A 25,853-nucleotide genomic window follows, 5' to 3' on the forward strand; every position below is an offset into this window, starting at 1 on the left:
TAATATCCTTTAAACATCTAATAAAGAAATACCAACTCCCAAAACAAGATTTTATTGCTTACACATAAGGCCTTGTTTTACTAAGTGTACGACCCTCATGGATCACCCTGAGATATCTGCTAGTGAGAAAATGCTGTTTCAACAACCAGGAAAGGTTTCTCTTAGTTTGCTGTATGATGTAATGCGTGGCATGTCTCCAACTAATACACAGAGGATTAAAGGTGAACGGCAGAAGGAATTGTCAGTGACTACTGATGAGAAAATGTGGGAGGATATTTTGAGTTATACCAAATAGATATCCATCTGTCATCCAACAAAAGCAATCCAGTTTAGAATTACACGTAGAATACATATATTCCCTAATCACAGGCGTTCTTTTAATCTGTCATTTTCCCCTCTGTGTCTAAAATCTGAAACCAAAATAGGTTCCTTAACCCATTGCCTTTGGTCATGTTCTAAATTACTGAAGTATTGGTCTGAAATATTATGTGAAATGGAAAAAAAAATTTGACAAAGATTTAGAAATGGATCCAATGGGGGCCTCCCAAAAAGAGATATAAGTACTGTTGTTAGCGAAAGGTTATGAAACATTTTTACTTTTACCACTAGGAAAAATATACTGTATTATTATAGTGGACTGATGACAAAGGCCCTTCTGTTAAGGGATGGTGTAAAGGTATATTTGAGCTGGGTCCTTTGGAATAGCTTTCAGGTCAGTTCTACAAAGTCTGACAGCCCTGTCTGTATAATCCTGTACCAGATTTTTCTTCTATTATTTTACAAGGCGTCTCCTGAATCTGAATTCTTGTAACCTGTGATTTATTTGAAACATAGACTATTTCCTGGAACCTCATATGTTTGTTGATCTAAGCTGTTTTTGGTTGTTTGTTTATGTTACTATTGTTTATATGTTTGTTTAAATGTTTATATGTAAATGTATAATTATTAGAAACCTGGCTGAATGCAGGCTGATTCACTTGAGCTCCCTAAAGAGACAACATCAGCAACTACATGAGAGGAATATCATTTATTTTTAATAAATACCTTAATCACTTGAGGCAGCTTGGACAAGTATTCTGCTAATGTATTTATTTTAGATCACAGAGTGTAACTTGAGCCTTAAGCATAACAAGAATGCCTCTCATTACAGCATGCATGCTCAGCATTGGTATTGAACTGATAATCTCTATGCTTCTCCCCCTCCAACTGGCAAGCAACAGAATGACACCTTCTTATAAACACAGCTGTCAAAAGTTTTGGTCAGATTACCTCGCTTTTTGGGCATTTATCTCTTGGCTGCACTTCAAAAGATGTCACAATAAAAAAAAAAAAAAAGAAAAAAATACAAATTCGGGAAAGAAGTGTCTTTTACCTAATTCTTGTTTATTTGGCATTCAACTCCGGAGCGGGTAACGTGTTGAGTGATTCCTCCTGTTCGCTGTGAGTGATTTACCGTTGGGGTAGCTTGGCTTTTAGGCAATGTGATATTTCTCCATGTAAATGACATCCTCTCTTGACAGTTCACCGGCGCTTCAGTTCGCTGCTCGCAGCAGACTGACAAAGAATAGGAGCAGGAGTTTTGTCAGTGTCTGTAGCGCCCGCCAACACAGCCTCAAACAGTTCGCCTGCACGCTGCGCGTGTCTGAAAGCGAACTAGTATTCTGCTTCGGTCGCGAACCGGGCACGTCGTGAGGGCGGGCTCGCCTGCTGTAGCTATAAGGTCCCGCTTTGACTGGCTGCTCTCATTGCAGTCCAGTCTGCCGAGCGGAGTGGACTGACTGAGGGACGAGCCCCGTCTCCATTCAAGGATTTTACTTCGTACACTTCGTCCTGCAGCAGAGGACCGACAGGAATCGCACCTCGCCTTCTGTGGACAATGTTTCTCTTGCAGTACACAGGTACATGTTTCAAGTTTTACCCAGCTCCCGCTCTTATACAGTCTCTTCTCTCGGTTATATTGACAGCAGAGATGTTATTTTTTTTTGTCCCCACACACCGACTGTCTGTACTTCTGTTGCTGCAGGCTACAGTGTATCACTGAACGGCAGGTTAATGTATGACTTGTGTGGCGTTTTGCCACATTTTGTCGCTCATCTTTACGTTGTTTAACAGAAGTTATAAGAACAAGCTGAGAGATTTCTAGCTGTTTTTAGTCTGTAATTGTCGGGCGTATACCAGCTGTTGAGACCGCATAAGAAGAGCGGTGCTGCCTCGCTCCAGTGTGGTAGGGCTGTGTTTTTTATTTTTCGTGTGTCAGCATTTACACCTCCTAATGGTGTTCTCTATGATGAGAAAAGATCAACAATAATTTCATGTACGCGTTTTACACTTGCTTGTCAGTACAATAGATACGAACCACAGCTATTATCCTGACTGGCACACGCCTACTGCAGCTGTTCGTGGATGAAGTTTTCAGAATAGATTCAATCCACGCTGACGCCGGATCGCTGCTATTGAAATACTCATTTTTCACATGCTACTCAGTCTGGTTTCTTTCATATTTGGGCAGCATAATCGAGCTTGGTGAATCACATTGTAGTAGAAGATAGGCCTATCATGCAGGGGCTTGCGAGTTGTTTGCTTTATACATATAAGTTATTTTCTTTCTTGGCTGCGATGTCCAACTGTTAAGATTTCCGTGTCATTTATTCCCGAATCGCCACAACGCATAAATAGCTCGGCTTTAAATGGGACATTTTCTCTGGGCTCACAGGATCTAATTAAGCGAGGATGCTGTTTGAACTCTCACATTAACCTGCTTACGCTGCTTTATTCTGGCACTCTGTTCACCAGCTTCCTCTGTTTATAGTCATGGTAAATTTACTTCAGATGTCCCACAGCTTTTTTGTTGTCTCTGTGTTCATAGCCTAATTGCTGCTTCCCTTTAGCTCATAAAAGCAATGACTTGTCAAAGATTAGTCTCATGGCATTAATTTGCTGTTTGTCATCATAGTGAGTATACTGATGAGAGAAGATTAAACTTTTCCTATCCCCCGCCTAATATATTAGATTTATTCACCTCATATGTTAGATTTATACCGCACAATATATTCTTTATAGACTTTTTGACATTTAGAAAAAAGACTTTTCAGTAGTCTTTGGAAAAGAAGGTTTAATTAGTTTTGTAATGAAGCTTACTTTTGAGCTAAAAGTTTGTCACTGCAGTGATTCAAATAATTTCACACTGCTTAATTCATAATTCCAAATATAGCATGTAGTGTGAAAAAACAAGTAGTTTAGGACAGAAATTACAATATGACCTGAAAAAAAGCTATCCAGCTTTTGTCCAGCGGATGAAAATGTATTTCTTGTACTTCTCTGATTGGAAGGTTTTCATTTCTCTGCCGCACTGTTGTTCATCTTGCACAGACATAACAAATCAGTTCCCTTCGTCTTTATTTTCTTCCCTTCCACAGCCACCAACATGTTTTGAATCAAATCAGATAGAGGTTGAGTACCTCCCCATGACCACTGGGAGAGAAAAGGTCCATCAAGCCTTGTGACAGCCATTTACCTCCACACTGTGCTAGTCCTCTCTGATCAATCAGTAGAGCGTCTTTAGATTGCCTTTAATGGTACGAGGGTGGGAGGCACTTTACTTAGATCAGTCAGAGAGGAGAGATTTAAAGGCTGTACATAGAGTGCTTGAGAAGGAGCTTGAATATTTCATCTCTTTGGCATAGGATGATAGGGCTGAAGAACAAATTAAGACTGAATAGAGAGCGGACTACTGTACAATACCAGGAGATTTGGCAGCTTTGGAAACTCAAATTTTAATTGGTTGCTGCATGACAATGTGTGGTTACTAAGTGGGATTCTCATAGCAGTGGCTGTCGAGGGAAAAGGGAAAAAAAAATAAAAGTGACAAAGACAATGGAAGGCAAAAAACAAAACAAAACAAAAAAGAGTGAAAATATGAGTCATAGATGACCTGCAAATCTGAGATTAAGTGAAAGCAGCTACCTCAACGAAAGCCTCACTAAACTGACATTTATTTGTGAGACAGACCCTCAGGATTGACAGTGTGGTATTCATTACCACTGGAAACTGTCCTGCTTTTTTTGGTCATTTCAAATGTAGCCTCATACATGATCCTCACAGTTTGTCCCAGTACTTCGAAGGCATAAATTGCTGCTCTGACAAACAGGCCATCACTGTAAAATCCTAACAAATAAAATCTAAAACTTGTGCGTTAATGTTGATTGAGACTAATGTCATATTGGACACACAGTCTCTCTATTTACATCCTCTGGACAAAATGAACATTCTAATCATTGCACAGCCTGTTAATTTGGAAGTGAGCATCAAAGTCAAGGCTGAAAGTAATAGACGCTCACCCACCAGCAGTGGTTTTTTGAATAAAGATGAATTTACCCAGGAAAAATTCATTTGCCTACTGAACCCAGACCAGTCATTTTATTTGCCTTTAACAATCACAAACACTCCACATTAAATGAAAAAGCACTTGGCTACAGTTTTATCCATGCTTGTGACGAACTCTCACAGCTGCTCACTGACTCAGGCTGCCTGTCTGTGTTCTGTGCTGTTGCTGTCACCTGACTGCTCAAAGCCGAGCTGACAGACAGGTAGGAACCTCTTTAGCTTACAGACGAGGAAAGTTTTGTGTATGAACTAAGTGCAAATTCCTCATGTAAAGTTTTGGTAGCCAAGCTAGACAGGGTGGCCCAGCTTATACCAGCATCAACGATATGCTGAACGCAAAGGAGAAATAAGAGGCTCCATGTCGTCCCCTGTTGGGGAGAATTTTATTTTTCCAGTAGATTGTATCAACAGGGAAGGAGGAGTACTGTATAAGACATGAATTATGTTGACAGCAAGTCTAGTAAAGTTTTGAAACAGTTACATCAAACATGCTAATTTCTTTGTAACAACATAAGTAATGCTATAAACTGGACAAAGGCTAAAACAGACTACATGCAAGACCATCTCCCCCTGTGTTAAAGCAGCCTCTTGCTGCATTCAGATTGTGCCAAAGGAATAAATTCACTGTGGCAGATAAGCATACAGTGAATGGCCAATGCTAAAAAAGATACTTATCAAAAAGTCGGATAACAAAATATCAATATTAAATCTTCAAAAAAGACTTTGTTTATAATTCTATCTTAATTGCACCTTGTTATTTTTACTTTATTTATTAATGGTATTAGTATTCGAAAATCAACTCAGTTCATTCCAACACATGTTTTTCTGAGGTTTAAAGTTGCGTCTTGTGGATAGTGAAACCTCACGACTTAAATAAAAAGTCTTGACTATAGATCATTTTTTATTTTACTTCAAAGTTGTGCAGTTTGGCAAAACTCTAATGACTATTAGTGATATAAATATCACCTCTCTGTGGACTGACTTGATTGTTTGTATTAACTGATACAGTTAGCACCAATCTATGTTTGGTAATGACTGACATTTTACAATGGTGGTGCTTCGTGTAAAAGGAATCTTTAAAAAATAATACAAGAGAAACTTTGTGTTTCTTCTTTCACTAATACTTTTTTTTTTTTTTTTTTTTTTTTACAGTTTAGAAAAAGTGAAAGTTGCAGCGTATAGAGGGAAAAAGTCTTCAGTCATCCATATCTGTGGACAGCACTGTGAAAAACTGTTTTATCCGCGACCGTCCATCACGAAGCAGTAACAGTTCATTAGAAACACTTTACAAAGCTCCTGATGGGAAGACAGCATAGATGCTTCTGTGCATCACTTTTTTACAACATACTTGGCTGCTTTTATCAAGTCATTCCCCTTCATGTGGCGCTATCACTCCAGTGCACCATCTGCTGGGCTGATGTTTAAGACTGTTGTTGTAATAACTTGATTGTTTCATTGCCTCACCGCTCATCCTAAATCTCTGTAGCAGGTTAATGTAGGATAATGATTGTTGTTTATTCCTTTGTCTAATTTTCCCTTGTATGTGCCCTCCAGAAACCCCATTTGACTTGGACTTATTGTTCAGCATTTGAATTACCACAGCAGCGTTAAAGAGAAGCTAAAGTGTGTTCAGGTTGAAAGGAAAGTATATTAGCTTGTGTGGAAGATCCCTGTGAGGATCAGCAGTGTTGGCAGCGGTAGCAGTTCAACCTGCCATCTGGTATAGAGTAGCTAAGAGAGCTTGGCAGCCTGAAGGCAACCAACTCCGGGGCTCCAACCATCTCACTGACAGAGCTCTTCATTTCTAATCACTTTCATGATAAGCAACCACACAGGGAACCTTGAAATCTAAGCTAAGGACTCTGCAACAGGAAGTTCTTGAGCTACATGAAAGATGAAATGAACCATCAGCCTTATTCTGCATTTGCTGTATATGAGCAGCGTGTGCGACTGGATCGTGGCTGCATTGCTGCTGTGTTAAACCCTGCTGACAGTCCCTTTGAGCAGAGGAGAATAGAGAAGCAGTTTGAAGACGTTGGATTATGCTGTTTGCCAGGGAGTTGCTGAACAACTTTTCAGCATTTTCACATCTACTCTCAAAAACATATAATGAAAGCTTCACTCTTCTACATTTGTCTCAGTGTTATGTGGAATCTGCGGTTCCATGTGTGTCGGGGTAGGCTAAAACAAACACTGGAGAGATGTATGCCACATCTGCCACTAGTGAGTATTTTCCATGTTTAACAAAGACATTCTGTCTCTTTAAAATTGAAAAACTCTCCTGAAGAATACTCATTTGCACCAATATATCTCATACACCCACTTTTACATTCAATTGTAAACATTAATTCACTTGTGCTGAATTGGCTCCGCCCATTTATACCAACTAATTATAGTGTAGTTCAGACTCAGCATGGCATGTGACTCATCATTTGAAGAGGCACTGTCAGTCAGTCATTCAACTCAGGTTTACTTGCTCTAAACAAAATGTTCTTCAATATAAAGAGCTAACATACTAAAGGCTCAACATTAGGATTAATAAAATCCAAGCTCACCATAGTGTTTCCTGACAGTCTCTAAAAACTGTACGATTTAACAAAGCTGGTCTATTTGGGTAGACTGCTACTTATACTGTCGTAATTTATTGTCTGGTAATAAATGGCATAAAGCTTGATGTTAAGTTAATTATGGATTATTATGAGCTTTCTGTTCTTGGTCATTCTCTGGTCCAGTTTGGACTACATCTATGTAACTGCTAGAAGGATGGTTTGTTTTGTTTGTTGAGCTAAGACTCAATCTGAACTGTGTTAACTTAGTTATATTTTGTTGAAATGTGAACTTTCTTGAACCACAGAAACCAGACGTGGCCCAATTTATGTTGATTGTAAATGTCAAACTCATCTGTGGGAAGTCAAAGTGACTTTCTCGCTGTTTGGTCTTTAACATGTTTTGCTACTCATCCCTGTGGCTTTAGTAAAAAAGTAGAACAGTAAAACTCTTGGATGAGAGACAAATGTCTGCTATACAGGATGTCTGGTAGTGTATGGTAAAGGCACACACCACATAACTGCAAAGTTCATGGCTTGATTCCCAGCTGGGGAATCATGTCAAACACCCTCTCCCCTCTCTGCCCTTGTTTCCCGTGTCTGTAGACTGTCGACTGTAAATTAAACCAAAATGCTGAAAAAAATCTTATTAAAAAATAAAAATAAAATAAGCAGATTTACAAAGGCTCAAGTCCAGATGCTTTTGACTTTGATGGATATCCTATGACCTGAATGACAGAGTCTTTGCAGACATCACGTCAGCCTTGACTGTCAGACTTTTACAACTCAGAGATTTAAGAGCAGCATCCCAGCAAACTGCAGGACTTGTGCTTATGCTAGCCTAGTGTTTAAGTAATGAGAGAATCCACAGCTGTCACTATAATGTTCAGACACACACTTGTAGCTGTACCTCATGGACCGTCCCACTTCAGTGCAGTGCGGGGAAAGAACACAACAACTCTCCCACCAACAGAAATATTACACCAACCTGGCAATTTGGCAGTTTTTGTTTTTTACGGTGGCATCTTTTTTCCTTACCTGCAGTGCCAAGACAAGCAATTGAAAGTAGCACAAGACGAGGTGTGATGGATCACCAGAGGGATGTAGGACACTACTGCTGTACATCTCTGAAGTTACCTGTGTCCACTGCTGCTTCAGAGATTGTATTACAATAAATTTTCTGCCTTGGCACCGGATGATAAATTGAGCCACTAAATCTAACTTTTATGTGGGAGTTGCATTGTGTATCGCTTTTGTTGTTTTCTTCTTTAAATATCATAAGAGTTGGCTGTTGCACATACAGTGGATTTATTTGGGAGGAACACAATTTATTGCAGGAAGTTCAATGGCATTTATTCAATTTTTGCTGCTGTCCTATGAATATGTGGCTGTGCAGGAGTTGACCCTCCCGGCCAAAATCTGTTTTTCCAAACATTGATGTGTTGAACATTTCCCCCCCATAGAGAGAATGGAGAAAGCTGAGACCATGGTTCAGTGGTTTGGACCAGAGAACAGGGGTGTCCACAGAGATTGCTTGTCTGGAAAGCAGCCATCACTCTACTGTAATAGAGACTGAGAGCCCAGATTTATAGGGCTCTTACTTTAGGAAGAAGGAATGGCTTAAGGGGGGGGAGAAGGAGCATGAAAACAAAATGGTACCAGAATGGATGGACAGAATGTAACCAAGAATGCATTATTAATATGGTAATAGAGGTTCTCTGTATGCTGTCTGTGGGGGCATTTTGCCTCTCGGTAAAAGAATGAAAGAAAGTGCTTTCATGGGTTGGTTGGTAGAATATGTCTCTAAGACTATTAACTTCATTTTCTGAACCATGTTTACATGATAACTTTGCCCCTCTGTGGAAATGAAGTTGGAAGACTTGGGGTAACCCAGGAATTTTCCATTTGTGGGCTAGGTTTTTTTAAATTTATTTATTTATTTATTTTGTGGTGAATTTTGTTTGGGGGTGTTTCTTTCCATTTCTATATCAACAAACTCACACTCACAGATCCCCACTGTGCAAAACCTTTCATAGCTGTGGAGAAAAAAAAACCCAATCTGAAATGTCATTGGAACTGCTCTGAAAGGTTTGGTGTTTGAGCTCAAAGGAAGCCCTGTACTTGCATGTTTACTGTGCTGAGCCTGGCTAGAGTCAGACCCCCGGTGCTGGATAAATGCAAGGCTTTTTCTGCGCTCAGCACATCTGACTAGCCAATATTAGTTCTGTAGCTTTTTTTCTGAGGAAGCGGGGGTCAGCATTTATGGGAGGATGATACAACACTAGTGTAACAGTTTGACCAGGGAATGCGGTGTAGTTTTCAATCGGGTTCTTTAAATTATATCCCTGTCTATTTTGGACCATTGGAATGCCGGTTGAGGTCAGCGTTTGGGTGAACTTAAGAGCTCTCTCTGTGATGTGGTCATGGCGAGTTGAATTGAGGACATCCACATAAGCGACAAATCCAAGTCCACTTGACTTGAATGGTTTGTTACTGTGTTATAGTAGTTTAAAGTATGTATGTCAATTAAATCAAACATTCTTCACATCTTTCTCCCCACAATTGCCCCAATGCACATTGTTTTTGGTGGATAATTCTTCATATTTCATTCAATTTATTCCATCTAGTTTAATACTAATATTTATCAGTGACTGTTAAATGATATATGTCCACCTAAAATACTCTCGTCTGGGTGCCTGAAGCTGGGTCTTTCCAGAGTATCATCAGATGGTTTAAAAACACCACTGCATTTTTGCTATTCATTAAACCTTGTTTAAGAAAACACCACTAGTAGTTGTGGCTAAAGCTCGGATTACACTTTTACCCCCTCAGGCAAGTGTCAGTGAACTTCCTGGGGATAATCAGAAACAGGCACGCAGAGGAAACAGTGAGTTCAATGTAGGGCTGGGTATCGAACTCTGATACTCTTATGTACTGATCAAATTGGTTTGATCCTATCGAGGATGGAAAAATGCCTTGTCATTCGATACCAAATTTTGATACCTAAGGAGAAAATGAGTAAATCTCATCAGCACCAATAAGCATGTAGCATGCCTAGACCAAGATCTGATAATGCTGGTGATTGGCTGTTCATTTAAACAAATGTGTTTGAGCGTGTAAAGAGAAATAAAAATTAAAAATGAAACTAAAGAATGAAGAATTTTTTTTTTACTGTTTTTAAAGACTATTATTTTTGGCATTGTGTCTTTATTGGACAGTCAACACCAAGGAGGAGGATGGGGTGAGGGGGCATATCGCATGCAATGCTTGCAGTTGCAAAATAAACTTGTAAGTGCTCTCTGAGGGACAAACAATGTGATGTTGACATTGTTTCTAAATTGGGCATTTCTTTTCTGCAGTTTCTTTTTGCCGGCACTGACACCATTATGTCAGCCAATATTAACTTATTGCAAATGTACCAGTCTGTTCGAATTATCAATCTAGCTCAATTCAAGACTGCTGAGACTAAGATCTTTGGACTACACTTTTAAGGTCTGACAGTTTCACAGTTTAAGAGAAACAGTCTGGTGCTGTTAGTTACATCAGAGTCTCAAGATGAGCAATGTAAAAGTGCCCAAGATCAGTGGCTGGAAATCCAAGCCTCTAGCTCCTTGCCTTGCATAATTTTTCAGCACTCTCTGCCAGCATCCCTCTTAATCCGCATAGGTCTATACATCTTTAAATGCTCTTTGACCTCTCACTCAGCCTTTGTGCCAGCAAGCTAAATTTTTGTTTTTGGCTTCCCACGCCCGTCCACCTACCTGTGCTGCTATACATCAACATGGTTATTTAGATTATCTGTCCTAGATGCTGAATGTCTTTCTTTGCGGAAGCTGCGGCCTTAAGGACATATGCTGACAACAGCTGACTTACCATCATAGCACTGAACACAGCCATTACAGACAGGGAGGTAATTGGATTCACAAATCAGCCATGGCTCCGGGTTTATAGTGGCACTGGGCTTTATGGGTCATATTTCAGAGACTGGTGGGAAGTTTGTCAGAGAGGAAGCTTGGTGGTAACGGGAAACTGATGTAGGAGAGAGTCAAAGGAGCATCTAAACTCCTTTTACCTTTGGAGAAATTGGTGGAGAGATAAAGATGAGTGTATCCTGAAACCTGTATATCCCAAATGAGGTCTTGTCAAATATAATAGCTCTGAGGTGAAATTGTCCAAAATACGAGGGATGTTTTGTCTTTGCTCTGGTTGTCTTTCACTTTCTTACAACTATCTCCTAGTTCATAATGTTTCCTTTTTGATCTTTACATGGAACTTGTGTCTCCTAAGCCACTTATTCTATACATATTTTTTCCTATTTATTTGTTTTCTCCCTTATAGACAAATTAAATTTCTCCTGAGTCACAGGGAGGTCGATAATACATACGAAAATATGTGTGTGTTTGTGAGGCTGGGTGGGAAGAAAAGCTGAGGGGAATCATCCTTGTTTCCTCCTCTCCAAGAGCTGAAACCTTCTGCAGCTTCTCAGTCATGCTTCCTGTGCTTGTCCCAGCAGGAGCCAGGGAGGTAGATCGATATGAAGATTAATTATTGTGTCCAAGTTGAGGGCTGCACCAACAACCAGCATTTTTCATGCGTCTAGTGAGTGTCCAAATGCCTCCCTTTCCGAGGAGCGTCAAGCTTTAGCTTGTTAGTGTGGTCTCTGGACCAAAGCTGTGCTGAGAGAAAATTGGACCAGGCTCCAGGGGTAACAGTCGGAGGTTTAGTGCAGCTCAACTCAGCACCACCAACAGGCAAAGCAGGAGTCCCACACCACTTTCTTGGCTTAATAGAACCTCCTGGATATTAGGTTAACTGTTCTTTGATGTATCAGAAGTGGTGGGGGTACCCCAGGCGATAGTGGAATGATAACTGTTACAGCCCCCTGTCTGAAAATGAAACATTTATTTTGTTTCATCTGCATTGGATCAGAAATAGAAGTCTATTGAAGTAACATCCCCAGGCTAAGATGATTTATAGTCCAATGTATGAGCTATAAATTCTTAAAATGGATGTAAATTTTTATTTATTCTGCATTGTATTCTCAGTCAGCTTGTCTACATGAGGATTATTTAGTTGGTTTGTGCGATATATCAGTGTGTTTTTTGCTGAAGCACATTCATAAAGTATATTGTGTCTTGAAATGTCCGATATGTCATACCAGTAAATCAACAGCATGTGTCTGGCTGTAAGCCAGAACTGCCTGGGCAGGTGAAATTGATAAATTTCCCTCCTGATGGCCACTGGAGCATTTTTGTGTTTTGTAAAGGTGAACATGTTTTGAAATCATCGGAAGAACTTGAATCAGTTAAAATCAGGTGTCACAGGCAGATGTCAGGGGTGATTATATCACTCAAACAACTCCTGGATGGACTTAAGGAGATGGTAAAGAGGTTTTTAAAGATACATGTATTTCTCCACTTCCATATGTCCTCTTAAAACGGTCATATTGTTTTGCACATTTGGTCACTGATAAAATGTGTTAAGCTGTTTTGTTGCAATTCATATCCGTGCAAACAAAGGGCAATCTGCCGGAATTAATTTTTAAAAACCTCTGCCTTTAATGCACCCTGTTGTTCCCAAGAACAGCGTGTAGTAGTAGTAGTAGTAGTAGTAGTAGTAGAATAAACTTGAAAACAAATATCACTGAAAATATGCTTACTATGGTTTAATCATATTGACCCGCAGTTGAAAGTTTGACCTTGACAGTAAACCTGAATAGAAAAGACCTGGGAAATGGCAACATTTTTTGGCTTTAATTTGATATGGCAACCCACTTTATCCAGACTGCCCGTAAGGTACATGTTTGATTCAGGGGTCAGTGGAGCAGCTAAATATTATGCAGAAGAGCCAGTCAATAATTTGGTTCTTTGATTCACTAGTTTCTCATTTCACTCTAATCTTAATTGGACTATTGAAAAATTTAATATAATGACGGCACTTCTGCACTACAAAAACTTGACATTGTCTAATTCCAGTTAATTATGGACCAGTGTTAAACACTGGTCTAGTGTCTTCATTCTCATCATGGGGATGAAGCAGTAGCATAACCTTTGTATGGGCATTGTCTGCAATAAGGACTTTAATATGTTGCATATATGCATTAAAATCTTTTTTTTGATAGAGACAATAGTAAACTTTGATTTTAATATCCGTGTTAAAGGGGAGCACCTCCTTTTGAGAACGTGACATTGTGATGTGGTTGTTTCCCTGTTGCAACCCATCATGCCAATCGCACTCCCCATACAGAAACTAACTAACTAATAGTTTCAATGCTGATCTTTCTCTGGGTGACACTTATAAAAAGCTTAGTGCGCTTTACTGTTGAGTAAAAAAGTAAAGGTAAAAGTTGAATAATCCTTAATGAATCATAAGAACTCATACATGTTGATTTGAGCAAAGATTTTTTTATTTATTCTTCCTTCATAATGGATAAGCTTCTGCTCTCAGCATGTTCTTCAACCCCAGAACAACTATAGTTGGAGCCTAAGAGCCAGACAACAGCTGACTGTATTAAGTGATGAGTCTGATATTAGCATCCTGTTCTTGTCGCACCCTTTGTTTCCTGTTTCTTCTCTCATCACATTAGCCATTAGTAATTGTGTGAGTACAGTCCCCAGTCTGTGTGCTTGATGGATGGATGGATGGATGGATGGATAGCACGAAGAGAGACGGGAGAGAAAAAGAGAGAACAGAAAAGAGGAGCCGGGCTCAGCCAGATCATAGCCTCAGGAGCTATCCTGTTGCATGATCTATGGGGCTTCATTTGTTTGTGCTGTTTTGGTAATTAAACAGGGGAGGCCCACTCAGTGGAGTCTAGCTCTTGGCTTAGTTTCTCTCCCCTAATCTTCCCTTAAGACCAGATAATTAATGATGGAATGGCAGGAGAGCCCGCAGTCCTTCTGTTAATGGAAGGGATTCATCTTGTTTACTCAACTTACTTGCTTGTTTGCTTATTCAGAGCTTGGTCAGTGTGTCATCACTGCGGTGGTCAAAGATATTGAGAGCTGGCATCTGGCCAGATGTCTCATTGCAGATGATATCGTGACAAGTCCTGGAGCAGACATGAATATTCTCAGCTAGGCTTTATCCCTCATCCTAATTGTCTGACTTTATCACCATTGTTTGCTTTAGTCATGTATTAAATAGATTATGGGAGTACTGAAAGTTCATACAGTAGAATCCCTCTTTGGCATCAAGTAATTCATCACAATTTATGCATTTTAGGAGTTCTTTTTAAATATTGACATTTTTAAAAATGTCTGTTACTCTATGTCTAAGTAAATGCCTAGTGATATTCCACGTTCTTGTCCATAATTGTCCACAAATCCCATAAAAAGACCAACTGCAGGGTGCTTTACTCAAAGTGAGTGGTTTGTATTTAACAATGTAAATCTTTAAAAACAGATCACACATTTAAAAAAATTTTTTTTAAAAAAGCTAAGACTCCCTAAAACATGTTGGCACTGTAGTTACGTTACTCATGCAAGAGAATATTGTGACTTATTTTCAACTGCAGTTAAATACATATTTAGTGCTCTAGTGAGTATTTACAGCAGCAGGACGTTGTATGTAGGATTGACTCAAAATGAACTGCAGTGCTCATGGTCATTGCGTAATAGCACAGAGAAATAAACTGTATACAGTGCTTTTGCTACACAGGTATTACTTGTTATTAGGATCAATTCATTGTCTGTGTTCATCTTTTCATGGGGTTTGTTGGCAGTCAGAAAAACATGATCACCACTTCATAAGGAACTTGTACACCTGCTTATTCATGCAATTATCCAGCAGTGCATAAAATCATGCAGATGCTGGTCAAGAGCATCAGATAATGTTCACATAAAAAAAAATGTAATCTCAGTGACTTTGACCATGGCATGATTACCAGACAGTCTGGTTTGAGTAATTCTGAAACTGCTGGTTTCCTGGGATTTTAAATCAGTCTCTAGAGTTTCTACTCCGAATGGTGCTTAAAAATCAGCAGCAGCTCTGCGGATGGAAATGCCTTGTTGGTGAGAGAGGTCAGAGGAGAATGGCCAGACTGGTCGGAACTGATAAATACTCCTTACAACTGTGGTGAGCAGAGAAGCATCTCAGAATGCACAATATGTCGAATGTTGAGGCAGATGGGCTACAACACCTGAAAACCACAATGGGTTTTCACCCCTGTCAGGTAGGAACAGAAATCTGAGGCTGCAGTGGGCACAGGTTCACTGAAACTGGACATTTTGAAGACTGGAAAAATGTAGCCTGGTCTGAATCTGGATTTCTGAGGCACATAGAGACAGTAGGATCAGAATTTGGCGTCTACAGCATGAATACATGGACCCAAGCTGCCTTGTGTCAACAGTCCAAGCTGCTGGTCATGTAATGGTGTGGGGAATGTTTTCTTGCCACACTTTAAACACTTTAATACCAGTCAGTCATAGTTTGAATTTCACAGCCTATCCTAGCATTGTAGCTGACCATGTGTCTCCCTTTACGGCCTCAATTCAGCATTTTCTAATGGCTGTTTCCAGCATGATAATGCAAATTGTCACAAAGCAAACGTTGTCTCAAACCGGTTTCATGAACATGAGTTACTTCATTGACCTCCCCAGTCACCAGATATGATTCCAAGAGAGCACCTTTGGGATGTGGTAGAACAGGAAATTCCCAGCATGAGTGTGCAGCTGACAAATCAACAGAGACGATGTGATACAGTCACATGCAGCAGAATCTCACAGGAGTGTTTCCAACATCTTGTGGAATCATTGCAACGAAGAATTGGGGCTGTTTTGAGAGCAAAGGGAGGTCCTACACTGTATTGGTGTGTTGTTCCTAATAAGGTGCTCAGTGAGTGCTTATGACTTATCCTTTCAAAATAGAAAACTAATGTAAGTCTTTATGTGGACTGCCATATGATTTAGTTCAGTACTGTTCCCTCTGACCGTGGATATGAATACATAGCAAATGTATTCATATCCTGTTATTGACAAGGCAGAATGTGACCTGTCACATACAGTGGTTGGACATTTAGCCTGCAGGTAAACAGAGCAGTGGGGAAATCAGAGATATACCCATGGTAGAAGTCTTCCTGTGGGCAGCTAGCTGCTCAAATCTTCCCCCGGAGCAATATTCTGACAGAGACTATTGAAGAGCTGAGCTGTCAGTGTCAGCCTCCTGACCAGACCCTCATTAGCCAACACCACTACCCAGAGAGCAGGCAAGATGGAGACACCTCTTCAGCAGCACTCAAGAGAAAATGTGTTTCTAACTGCAAATTAATTTTGGAACAAGAGATTCATTGCATTAGAACAAGGTGGGGAGCACATTTAGTATTGTCTGTTGAAGTGGGCTTCTCTCTTTGAGTGACTTGCCACACAAATTCTCATTATTGTTTATCCTAGGGAGAACTTAATCCCCAGGAGCTGCTTTAAGGTAAACAGAGCAATGTGGGGGTGGGAGATATTCCCCATGGTTGTTTAGTTGTTCAGGGTTGTGTTTAATTCTATTTGCACATCTCAAGGGTTGTCTGCCCTGGTTAAATGCGCTCTAGATCAGTAGGAAAAACATACCATACATTGTTACCTTACCACCCATTTACTGTACTACTCTGATTAATGAGCTGAGACATATGAAGTACTTCACTTGGCAGCTTTGGTGGTTGGCATGATGTGACGTCAATACTGAGAGAAGAATCAGAGGTGAAGTCCGCTCTGCATGGGATTTAGTTTTTTTGCCTGAAAATGTGTGAATGTAAGATCTAAGAATGCAGTATTGACATTATAGATAGGAGTAGTCTGAATTTCAGCGTAAGAAGGAAAGTGGCATTCTCTCGGTCAATACTGAGTGAATTCCAAAAAGGAAGAAAAAACGGTTTAAAATGTGTGTTTGATCCAGGTCAAATACCCAACTATGTTTACCTCTCTGAACAGTCACTGAGTGAGCTGCATCCTAATGCACAACCTATGGTACAATGGTGACTGGCGACCATAGTTTATAACAGTCGTAAAATGACACAAAGGGTGCTGGTGCAATAAAATTCTATAATTCAGTTTCACATTCATTTGCATTGAGAATCATAACTCCTCTGCATATTGCAGCCAAGAATTAACATATTGTTAAAGTTTAGAGGACGTCCTCTTCCCCACAGGCGCCTTTGGAAACATATTTCCACTCTATATCAGATGAAAATCTTTGAATCTTTAGTAAGCTTGAGACATGTTGTGTTTGGTGTCGGCCTGAAATGAATCGGAAGAGTCAATAGTTGTCAGTTTTTTTTTTTTAAATCATCAGGTACCTTTTAGGATCTTTCTTGCAATGGGAATAAAAACAGCAACTTTCACCTCATATTTGAACATTTCCATCAGTTTACAGCACATGATGCGTAGATGATGTACCTTACTTTGCTAATCTTTCACCATCCACATTCCAGACACAAAGTAGCATCATGACATTTGGTATCATTTATCAGTGATGTGACAATAGTACTCTGAGGTATTCAGACCAATGGTATGGAACTGGGTCTTGTAGTACAGACAGGATTAGGGGTTCTGCTGTGGTCCATCATCCAGAAATAGCACAAGCTGTTCATCAGCTGCTCTGGGGCAGACTGGATACCAGAGGGCTTCAAGGTATTGAGAGGTCTGACCATGTTGGAGTTTCAATAAGGCTGGTTCTATATAATGAAAAGCCTTTGTTAATCTGTCTGTAATTCTTCCACAAGTCACCAGTGCATCAGTAGATCATTTTGTCTATCCCATGAAATCAATTTGTAGTAATTCAGTCTTGACATCCAGATTCTGGCTTCCATTAGTTTTAGGCTATTGCACCTGTTTCACATACCTGAAGTGATGCTGTGGTCTAGATGGACAATCAGTCATATTAATGAACGAAACGACTTTAATTTCCTTTTTAGGACCCATGTTTATTGACTGAGTATGAACACATCACGCCTACTACCAGCAGCAATTTACCAGGTGTGAAAGATGAGAAAGAAAGCAGGGTTTGAATTTCTCTCTGCAGCTCTTTTTTTGTTTGTTTTTGCAACTTTTCCTTTGTGCAACACTGCGAATGTCTTCCTGGAGAGACCCTCAGTAATAGCAAAGATGTTCTTCCCATGCTAGTTTATAGCGCTAGACATCTACTTATATAGCATGAATTTATACATTTTTATACCCTCTACAAATTACATCTGTATTACCAGTCTAGTGATTGTTTTATTTTTTTTCTATGATATTTTCTCTTGAAAACATAGCCATGAGTAGAAATTGGCAGGAGAAAGGGAATGATGGCTTTGAAATGTGCCAAAGGCTACTGGATCTGAACTGTGATGCTTTGACTTTTTTTTTTTTTTTTTTTTACATTAGGAGTTTAGGAATAAACTAAGACCTGTCCAGGAAGAAAAACCATTAACAGAGACTGTTGGTGATACTAATGAATGATCGCAATGGCACATTGAATTTATCATTTAATTACCCCCAGAAAATACTGAAAATACTGGCATTATTATTGCTGCCAGATACCAGAGTGCATCTTTGTGTCAAGTATGTATAATTCATGAATTACACATAGAACATCAGACATAGGAGTTTTCTGAAGAAGAGTACAGGGTGTACAGTGTGCCTGGCAACAGCGTCTCCTGTTAGACAAGTGCTCTATTGATTGAGAAGGAGATTGAAATTGATTGAGAGGGAGACTGAAATCACTGAATCACTCCAGTTAAAATTATGATCCTGCTCTCGTATTTCAATGATAATGCATTCCGCACAGGGCAGGCATTATTCTGGATAAAACTCTTTGCAGACTGCTGCATGTGAAATATCTATAGTCAGAAAAACACATCACATCTTTAAGACATGCACAAATACAGTAGCCTATTGATGTATTGGAGTTACATTTCAAAAATGCAGATGACATCGGTTCAAGTGCTTGTGGGGAGCTTCAAAATGAAGACTTGAGAGACAGCCGCTGAACTGCAGCCTCACATAAACACACTCTGCTCCAACCTTGCCACAGCTCTGGAGTAACACCCGTGAATAAAAACTTTTTTTCATTTAGTTTTTTTTTTTTTTTTTTTAACATCCCATGTTTTTTTCCTGCTCACTGAAAATCATTTCCCTTAATCCAATCAAAATCGAACCAAACTCAAAAAACTGTGTTCACAACTGGCTGTAGCTGTAGATAAAATATCAAATCAAATCGAATCAAATCATATCAAGGCAGTGTTGCACTGTTAACCTTTCTTCAGCTACGAGAAATCTTGCCCCCGCCATAGCATTCGGATCAGTGTATTAGATCTCTTAATGGATATATTCTTCAAATGGAAGCTGGACTCTTTATTCATTACGTTGGTTGAATGGCCTCTGCTGGGCTTGGTTGCCTCCTCTATAGCTGGATAAGTGTGATCTATGAACTGGCTAATTGCCTTTGTCCTGATTGCTTCCATGACCGGGCCGTTTACTGCCTGCAAAGGTCATTTCCTGCCCTGTTTCTGTAGCATCCATCAGGAAGACTCAGTCATGGCAAAGAGGAATACTGTAGATGATATTATTGCGATCGCATTGTTTCCTTTTGTCAAATTATCGAAGCTTGTCCCCTGAGAAATAGCGTGGACTGGGTAAACAGCTGAGAATGTATAACTGAATTCAAAGACGCCAGCAGATGGTTATCTGAGCACTCAAGGCTGTCATGCTACATTTGTGCCATACAGCTCCTGCACTTGCTCAGAATGAGAAGAGAAATTAAAGATTAGCTGAGGAAATATTTATTCCTGTAGCCTGTGTGGACTTGAAGTACTCAAGGAGCCAGGAACCCAACTTTCATTTACGCAACTGTCCATAGCTGCTGTGAAAAGAAACTGAGACTGACTCGACATATGATGCAAATGCAGAGTGGCCATATTATTGTTCAGCCGCCAGTTTCGAGCCACTGCTGCACAGTAGACATGGCATGAGAAGACTCATTGTTACTGAATTTACTGTAAGCAGCCTGTCCTTCTGGCAATGAACAAATTAAGTGGCAGATTTTTCCCCAAAGCTGATACTCTGTTTTCAGGTTATTTTAGCTGTTTAGTTTGTAATTCTTTTGGATCGATTAAGGGTAGACATAAATGGCACGAAATATAGGATTTGCTTCTTTTGTTGTGCTTGCATTTCTCTTGGCTTAGACAAGCTGTGTGGAAGCAGAGGTAGTTAAAACACTCAAATAGCTTGGTTTATTTACAGCGAGTTTTTTTAGAACGTCCACTTAAGATTTATATTTCAAAAAGGGGTTTTTTGGCTTCTACAGAAAGACACCAGAGTCACAAAATGTGTTCTATTCTTGTGCTTGTTGGCAAGGGAGCTAAGCAGGAAGAGGAAAGATTTGACAAAATCTGTAAAGCTGTGATCGAACATCAGTGGGTAGATGGGAAGACAGTTTCTTGAGCAGCAGCCTGCAGATCATGAGTCTGTTATGACACTATTTGAACTAATGTTATTAATAGGGTTTGTGCAAATATGCAACTCTCTCTGAACGCACATTTTTCAAGATAAGCTTTAGGGCTGCAAGGATATTTTTTTTCCCCACTTTTGATTCTTTTCTTTTTTTTATTAATGAACATATAGAAAATAGTGAAAATTTCCCATCACAGTTCTAGAGGTGACATCTTTGAATTGCTAATGTCTAACTAACATTCCAAAACATAAGGTTTTCAATTTTCAGTCATATGGAATAGGGAAAAGCAGCCTGTGAATGCTTGACATTTTTTGCTTGATAGATAAAAGATAAAGTACTTCAAACAACATGATTAAAATGTATGCCAAAATACCTTATAATGAAAAGTTGTAGTGATGTATTGTGGATGCTGTTTCACATACAGTGTTCCTCTTTCCAACGGGGAGCTTGATGCATGCATATTGCCTCCACTACAGCTGGCTGATTCGGTGAAGAAAAATCTCCACTATGTAGATATTTCCCCCACTCTGACACAAAGGGACAAGCCAATAAACTGGTTAGGAAGGACTTCATTTGCTGATTGAAATATTTGGAAACACTGTTGGCTGTTATCAATTCTCCTGGTTTACATTTTGATGCAAATGTAGTAAATCTTACCTGACAACACTAGCAATTAACGTTTTTAACATCTGTGTCCAATTGGCATTTTGATCTAGTGTTCTGAATTTGATGCATTACTATTCTTCATAGGCATACTTTAGTAGTGAAGTTGGCACCAGGGGTCACATTTAAAAAGATGATTCACTTTACCCTTTGTCACTATGAGTCTCTCTTTAAATGAGTCAGAGCTTAGCTTTAGCATGCATCAGTGGAAAACCCAAGGCATTTGAATAAATCAAATAAATCATTGTGTTTCTAAGTGGGTGTTTACTTGACTGAGTGCAACCTGTTGTGACCCCGGCCGTTCCCAGGATCCCCGAAGTAAAACAAAGATGTTGTTTTGCAGTCTTGTGCCCCACTTGGGCAGTTTCATTTTATTTGTGCCCTAAATTTCAGTGTGGCAGCTTTTGGAATAGATTCTCCCTGACTTGTTTCCCTGGTCATTACAGGAAGAATTTTCTCTTGCTTCACTGAATAATTCCTTCTGGCACAGTAAAAACCCTCTTTGCCACAAACACCTTCGTTCCCATTTTCCACTGACAAAACAACATGAGGCTTCAGACAATGAGTGTTGACATTTTCTGCCACAGGGTCCATTAGCACTTTTCATGTGTGACTAAATATTTTTTTTGTTTTTTTTGCACACACTGCTCCAAATGTTAGCATGGCTGTACTTGGAGGGCAAAAAGGGGCAAAAATAAAAGTCTTTATGGAAGACATAATTCCTAATGTGGCAATTTTTTTGTGTTCTGTCATTTAGAGAAACTGTTGTCTTGAACTTTTGTGTTGATTTTTGAGAACTGGGGTTGGTCGTTTTGAGTTTTGTTTATTGGATGACCAGGAAATCTCATTAACTGAACTGGATCATATGGAGCTGGACTGAACTATAAAGAATATAAAGAACATTTTTTATCTCTCTTTGCTTTAGTGTTACCTTTGAAAATTGAACTGATGGTGCAGTCGAGCTTGTTTACATTGACCGACTGTTTTATTCAACCACCTTGCAATTAATTTTTAAAGTAGAACGTGATCAACATCAGACTCCAGGACAACAACTCAGAGCTCCTACTCATGGAGAATGACAAGTAGCCATCTGGTAATTCTTCTCTACAGACCAGTTCGGTAGCTATATCCCGAAATAGCATCAAAGGCGAAGAATTATCGTTTGAAAATGGTCTGTTGCATCTAGAGCAACTGAGATCTCACTTGTACTGTCACTCAGGGGGTCTGATACATTTGGATACAGATTCAGTCTCACTCATTTCTCAGTTCAGAGATTGGAAGGGAGAGGAAGCTGCATGCACACGATGAACAATACAAACAACTCAGGAGCACTGTTTTACAAGTATTAATTGACACACAAGGGAATAAAGCTTCTTATCTACCTTACTTGAAACTAAGTGCAGCCTCTGGGATGTTCTGAAGCGTGATGACAAGGTGTGGGTGTGCTTTTCAAAACCAAACTAAAAGTTGTGACACCAGTCAGGAAAATTAATTTCTCGGAATGACTATGAGTTGATTTAGCATAATGACTCAAAATGTTCAGGTGACACTGGCTGCAGGGTCCAATCATTCTCCATTTTTATTTTAAACTTCTATGTTTTTTTGAGCTGTACCTGTAACCACTCAATGTATTCATGGATTATTACAGACATCAATGTTATCTCTTCTGGCTAAATGTTCTTGGAGGAGGTAATTAATGAAATAAGGACCAGTTCTCACAGAATGTCATTCAAATGGCCTCAGGTCATGAAAGTCTTCAATCCAAAATGTGAGAAAACCCATTCTTTAAAACTAAGTAAATACTCAGAATAGAGTGACCCATTCACCTAATGCATAAATAAAAACAAATGAAGCACATGATTCAAAATGAGAGAGTGATGGTGAATAAGAAAAGAAGGGCCTGGCGCTTGGAGTCACATTGTATGTTGAGATAATGACTGTATATTTGTAGTTTTAGCACTAGATGCTTGCTAAGCTTTGCACAAATCATTGTCCTTGTTTGACTTTTTTCTCTTTTGGGATCTTATGTCTTTTAATGACAAACAAGGACAGCAATAATAACACAGGAAATTACAGACAGCGATACTTAATCCAAGAAAGAGTTTAACATTTTATAACAAACACCGACCCTTTTGTTTGATGTTTTCCCCAGTGCACCTTTCCTTTCTCTGTCTAATTTCAGTCTTTTCTCCTTTTTAGATTTTAAATATTAGTAAGCGTAGATATTTGATATGTCCTGCAGTTGTACATAGAGAAATGGCTATTGAAAGACAAAAGCTAGACTCCTGCAATCAAAGGCGAAAGCCGACAGCAGGACACATCTTGCTGCTTTTAACTGCTTGTGTCATTGATGGCAGCTGCTCATCATAAATCTCCTGTGTTGTCTGTTTCAGTCCATTCCCTGACAGGGATAAAATATAGGTGGTCTGAAGCAAATTATAGTGCCATTAAGATTTCAGAACAAGCAGGAAATGACAAAAAAATTAAATAAAAAGGTAGATGATAGCAAAGCAGTGGAGGGAAGAGAAAGGCATAATTAAGAGAAGCTTATGTTTGAGGAGACAGATGGGAGAGAACAAGAGGTGGCTTAAAATGACGTGGAGGTTTATGGACAAGCAGACGGTGCCAAAAAGATGGTGGTACACACTCACCAAGCACTTTATTAGGCACACCTGTACACCTACATGTTCATGCAAATATCCAATCAGCCCTAATACATAATGCATAAAACCATGCAGATACAGGTCAGGAGATTCAATTAATGTTAATATCAAAGATCAGACTGGGTGAAAAATCTGATCTCAGCGACTTTGGCCGTGGCATAATTGTTGTTGCCAGACAGGCTGATCTGAGTATTTCTGAAACTACTGATGATCTGGGATTTTTATGCACAACAATCTCTAGAGTTTTACTCTGTCAAAAACAAAAAAACATCGAGTGAGCAGCGGTGCTGCGGACGGAAACATTTTGTTGATAAGACGGCTCAGAGAATGGCCAGACTGGTTGGAGCTGATGGAAAGCCTATAGTAACTCAGATAAGTCAACTTAAATTTTATTTACATAGCGCTAAATCATAAGAGAAGATATTTCAGGGCAATTTTCATTTAAATCAGGTCTAGGCCGTTTCTTTTTATAATATTATAACTGTCTTTATAAGTGTGGTGAATAGAATGGCTTCTCAGGACATATAACACGTCGAACCTTGAGGTGGATGGGCTACTACAGCAGAATACCACTTTGGGTTTCACTCCTGTGGACCAAGAACAGAAATCTGAGGCTGCAGTAGGCACAGGCTCACCGAAACTGGTCAGCTGAAGACTAGAATAATGTAGCAGGGTCTGATGAATCTGGATTTCTGCTGAGGCACGCAGATGGTAGGATCAGAATTTGGCATCAACAGCATGAATCCATGACCCCAACCTGCCTTGCGTCCAGTCCAGTCCAGGCTGGTGGTGGTGGTGTAATGGTGTGGGGAATGTTTTGCTGGCTCTCTTTGGGCTTCTTAATGCCCATCATCATTTGAATACCACAGCCCATCTGAGCATTGTTGCCGACCATATGCTTCTCGTTACGACCACAATTTACTGTCTTCTAATGGCCATTTCCAGCATGATAATGCACCATGTCGAAAAGCAAGTCATCTCAAACTGGTTTCATGAACACGACAAAGAGTACAGTGTACTTCACTAACCTCCCCAGTCACCAGGTATGAATCCAGTAGAACATCTTTGGGATGTGATTGAATGGGAGATTATTGAATGGCAGCATGAATTTGCATCTGACATGTATGTACTCACGTCAACAGGCAGCAGAATCTCAAAGGAAGGTTTCCAACATCCTGTGGAATCTGTAACATGAAGAATTGAGGCTGTTTTGAGAGCAAAGGGTGAACATACCCAGGATTAGCAAGGTGTTCCTAATAAAGTGCTCAGTGGGTGTACATTTGAAACCCTAAAAGAAGTCGTCCCCCTGTGCAATCCCATTTTAATTAGGAGAAATGACTTTCGCCTTACTCTCAAGCATCAGCCATGTTTTCTTCAAATTGTGTCTGTCACAGGATTTAGAGCTTCCGTAATGTCAATTTCAGCTGCTTTATTTTTTTTAATGAACACTAGGTTAGCCAAAGAGTGCACTTGCAACCAAGAGTAGAGATACCACTTTACACTAAAGCAATTGGAGTCACTTTGTTCAAGTCTCGAAAAACTGAAGTTTTCAAGTGAATCCACAGATGTGAAAAGTCTCTGTAAAGATTAGACATACAGTATTGTCTGTCAGAGTGTGTTTTAGAGGTAACCATTCAAGGCCATTCATGGTCATATGCAGACACAGGCGGCTCTCTCAGTGCGCCATTGTCGAATAACGTTGGAGCCAGCGAGTCTCTCATTAGCCACAACTCTGGAGCACAAAAACACATTGACATAGGCTGGATGTTTTTCTAACAGACTGCAAATAGCCTCACCAACTATTAAAGGGAAGGGTCAGCATTTCCAAAGTCATTAGCATAAGAGTGTTAGCGCCAGCCATACGCATGCCATGCTGTAATAATGATACAGGGATTGCCCACATGGCCAGGATATTCCTTGTACCGCAGCCTAATTGTTGATATCTTGATCTCACCACACACTGCATGCATTAAAGTTTCCTGTCTTTCAAAGGACGGGACAGATGGTCAGAGCTTAGACATTCTGGGCCCACGAACAGTAGAAAAGAAAAGTTCTCCTGGGAGGAACCTACATTTTAATTTTATTGCCTACTACCATGAGCACGTCACAGACTTATTAGTCCAACGTTATGCATTGCTCTCAGAAGGCATTGTGCATGCATGTGTAAGCGAACATGACC

General features: G+C 39.7%; 1 protein-coding gene across 5 annotated transcripts in view; it reads left to right on the forward strand.

Moving 5' to 3' along the window:
- Nucleotides 1-25,853, forward strand: part of LOC130173661 (ecto-NOX disulfide-thiol exchanger 2-like) — a 171,708-nt gene that overhangs the window by 49,684 nt on the left and 96,171 nt on the right. Inside the window, exon 1 of one of the 5 annotated variants that reach the window (XM_056383100.1) lies at nt 1,751-1,898. The exons of the other annotated variants lie outside the window; for them this stretch is intronic. Coding sequence (XP_056239075.1) covers nt 1,877-1,898 — 22 coding nt within the window. The 5' untranslated portion in view covers nt 1,751-1,876. Of the gene's footprint in view, nt 1-1,750; nt 1,899-25,853 lie in introns of those variants that run through there. 5 annotated transcript variants of the gene reach the window in all.

The sequence above is a fragment of the Seriola aureovittata genome, chromosome 8 (assembly GCF_021018895.1).
Source record: "Seriola aureovittata isolate HTS-2021-v1 ecotype China chromosome 8, ASM2101889v1, whole genome shotgun sequence".
In the NCBI taxonomy this organism is placed as follows: domain Eukaryota; kingdom Metazoa; phylum Chordata; class Actinopteri; order Carangiformes; family Carangidae; genus Seriola; species Seriola aureovittata.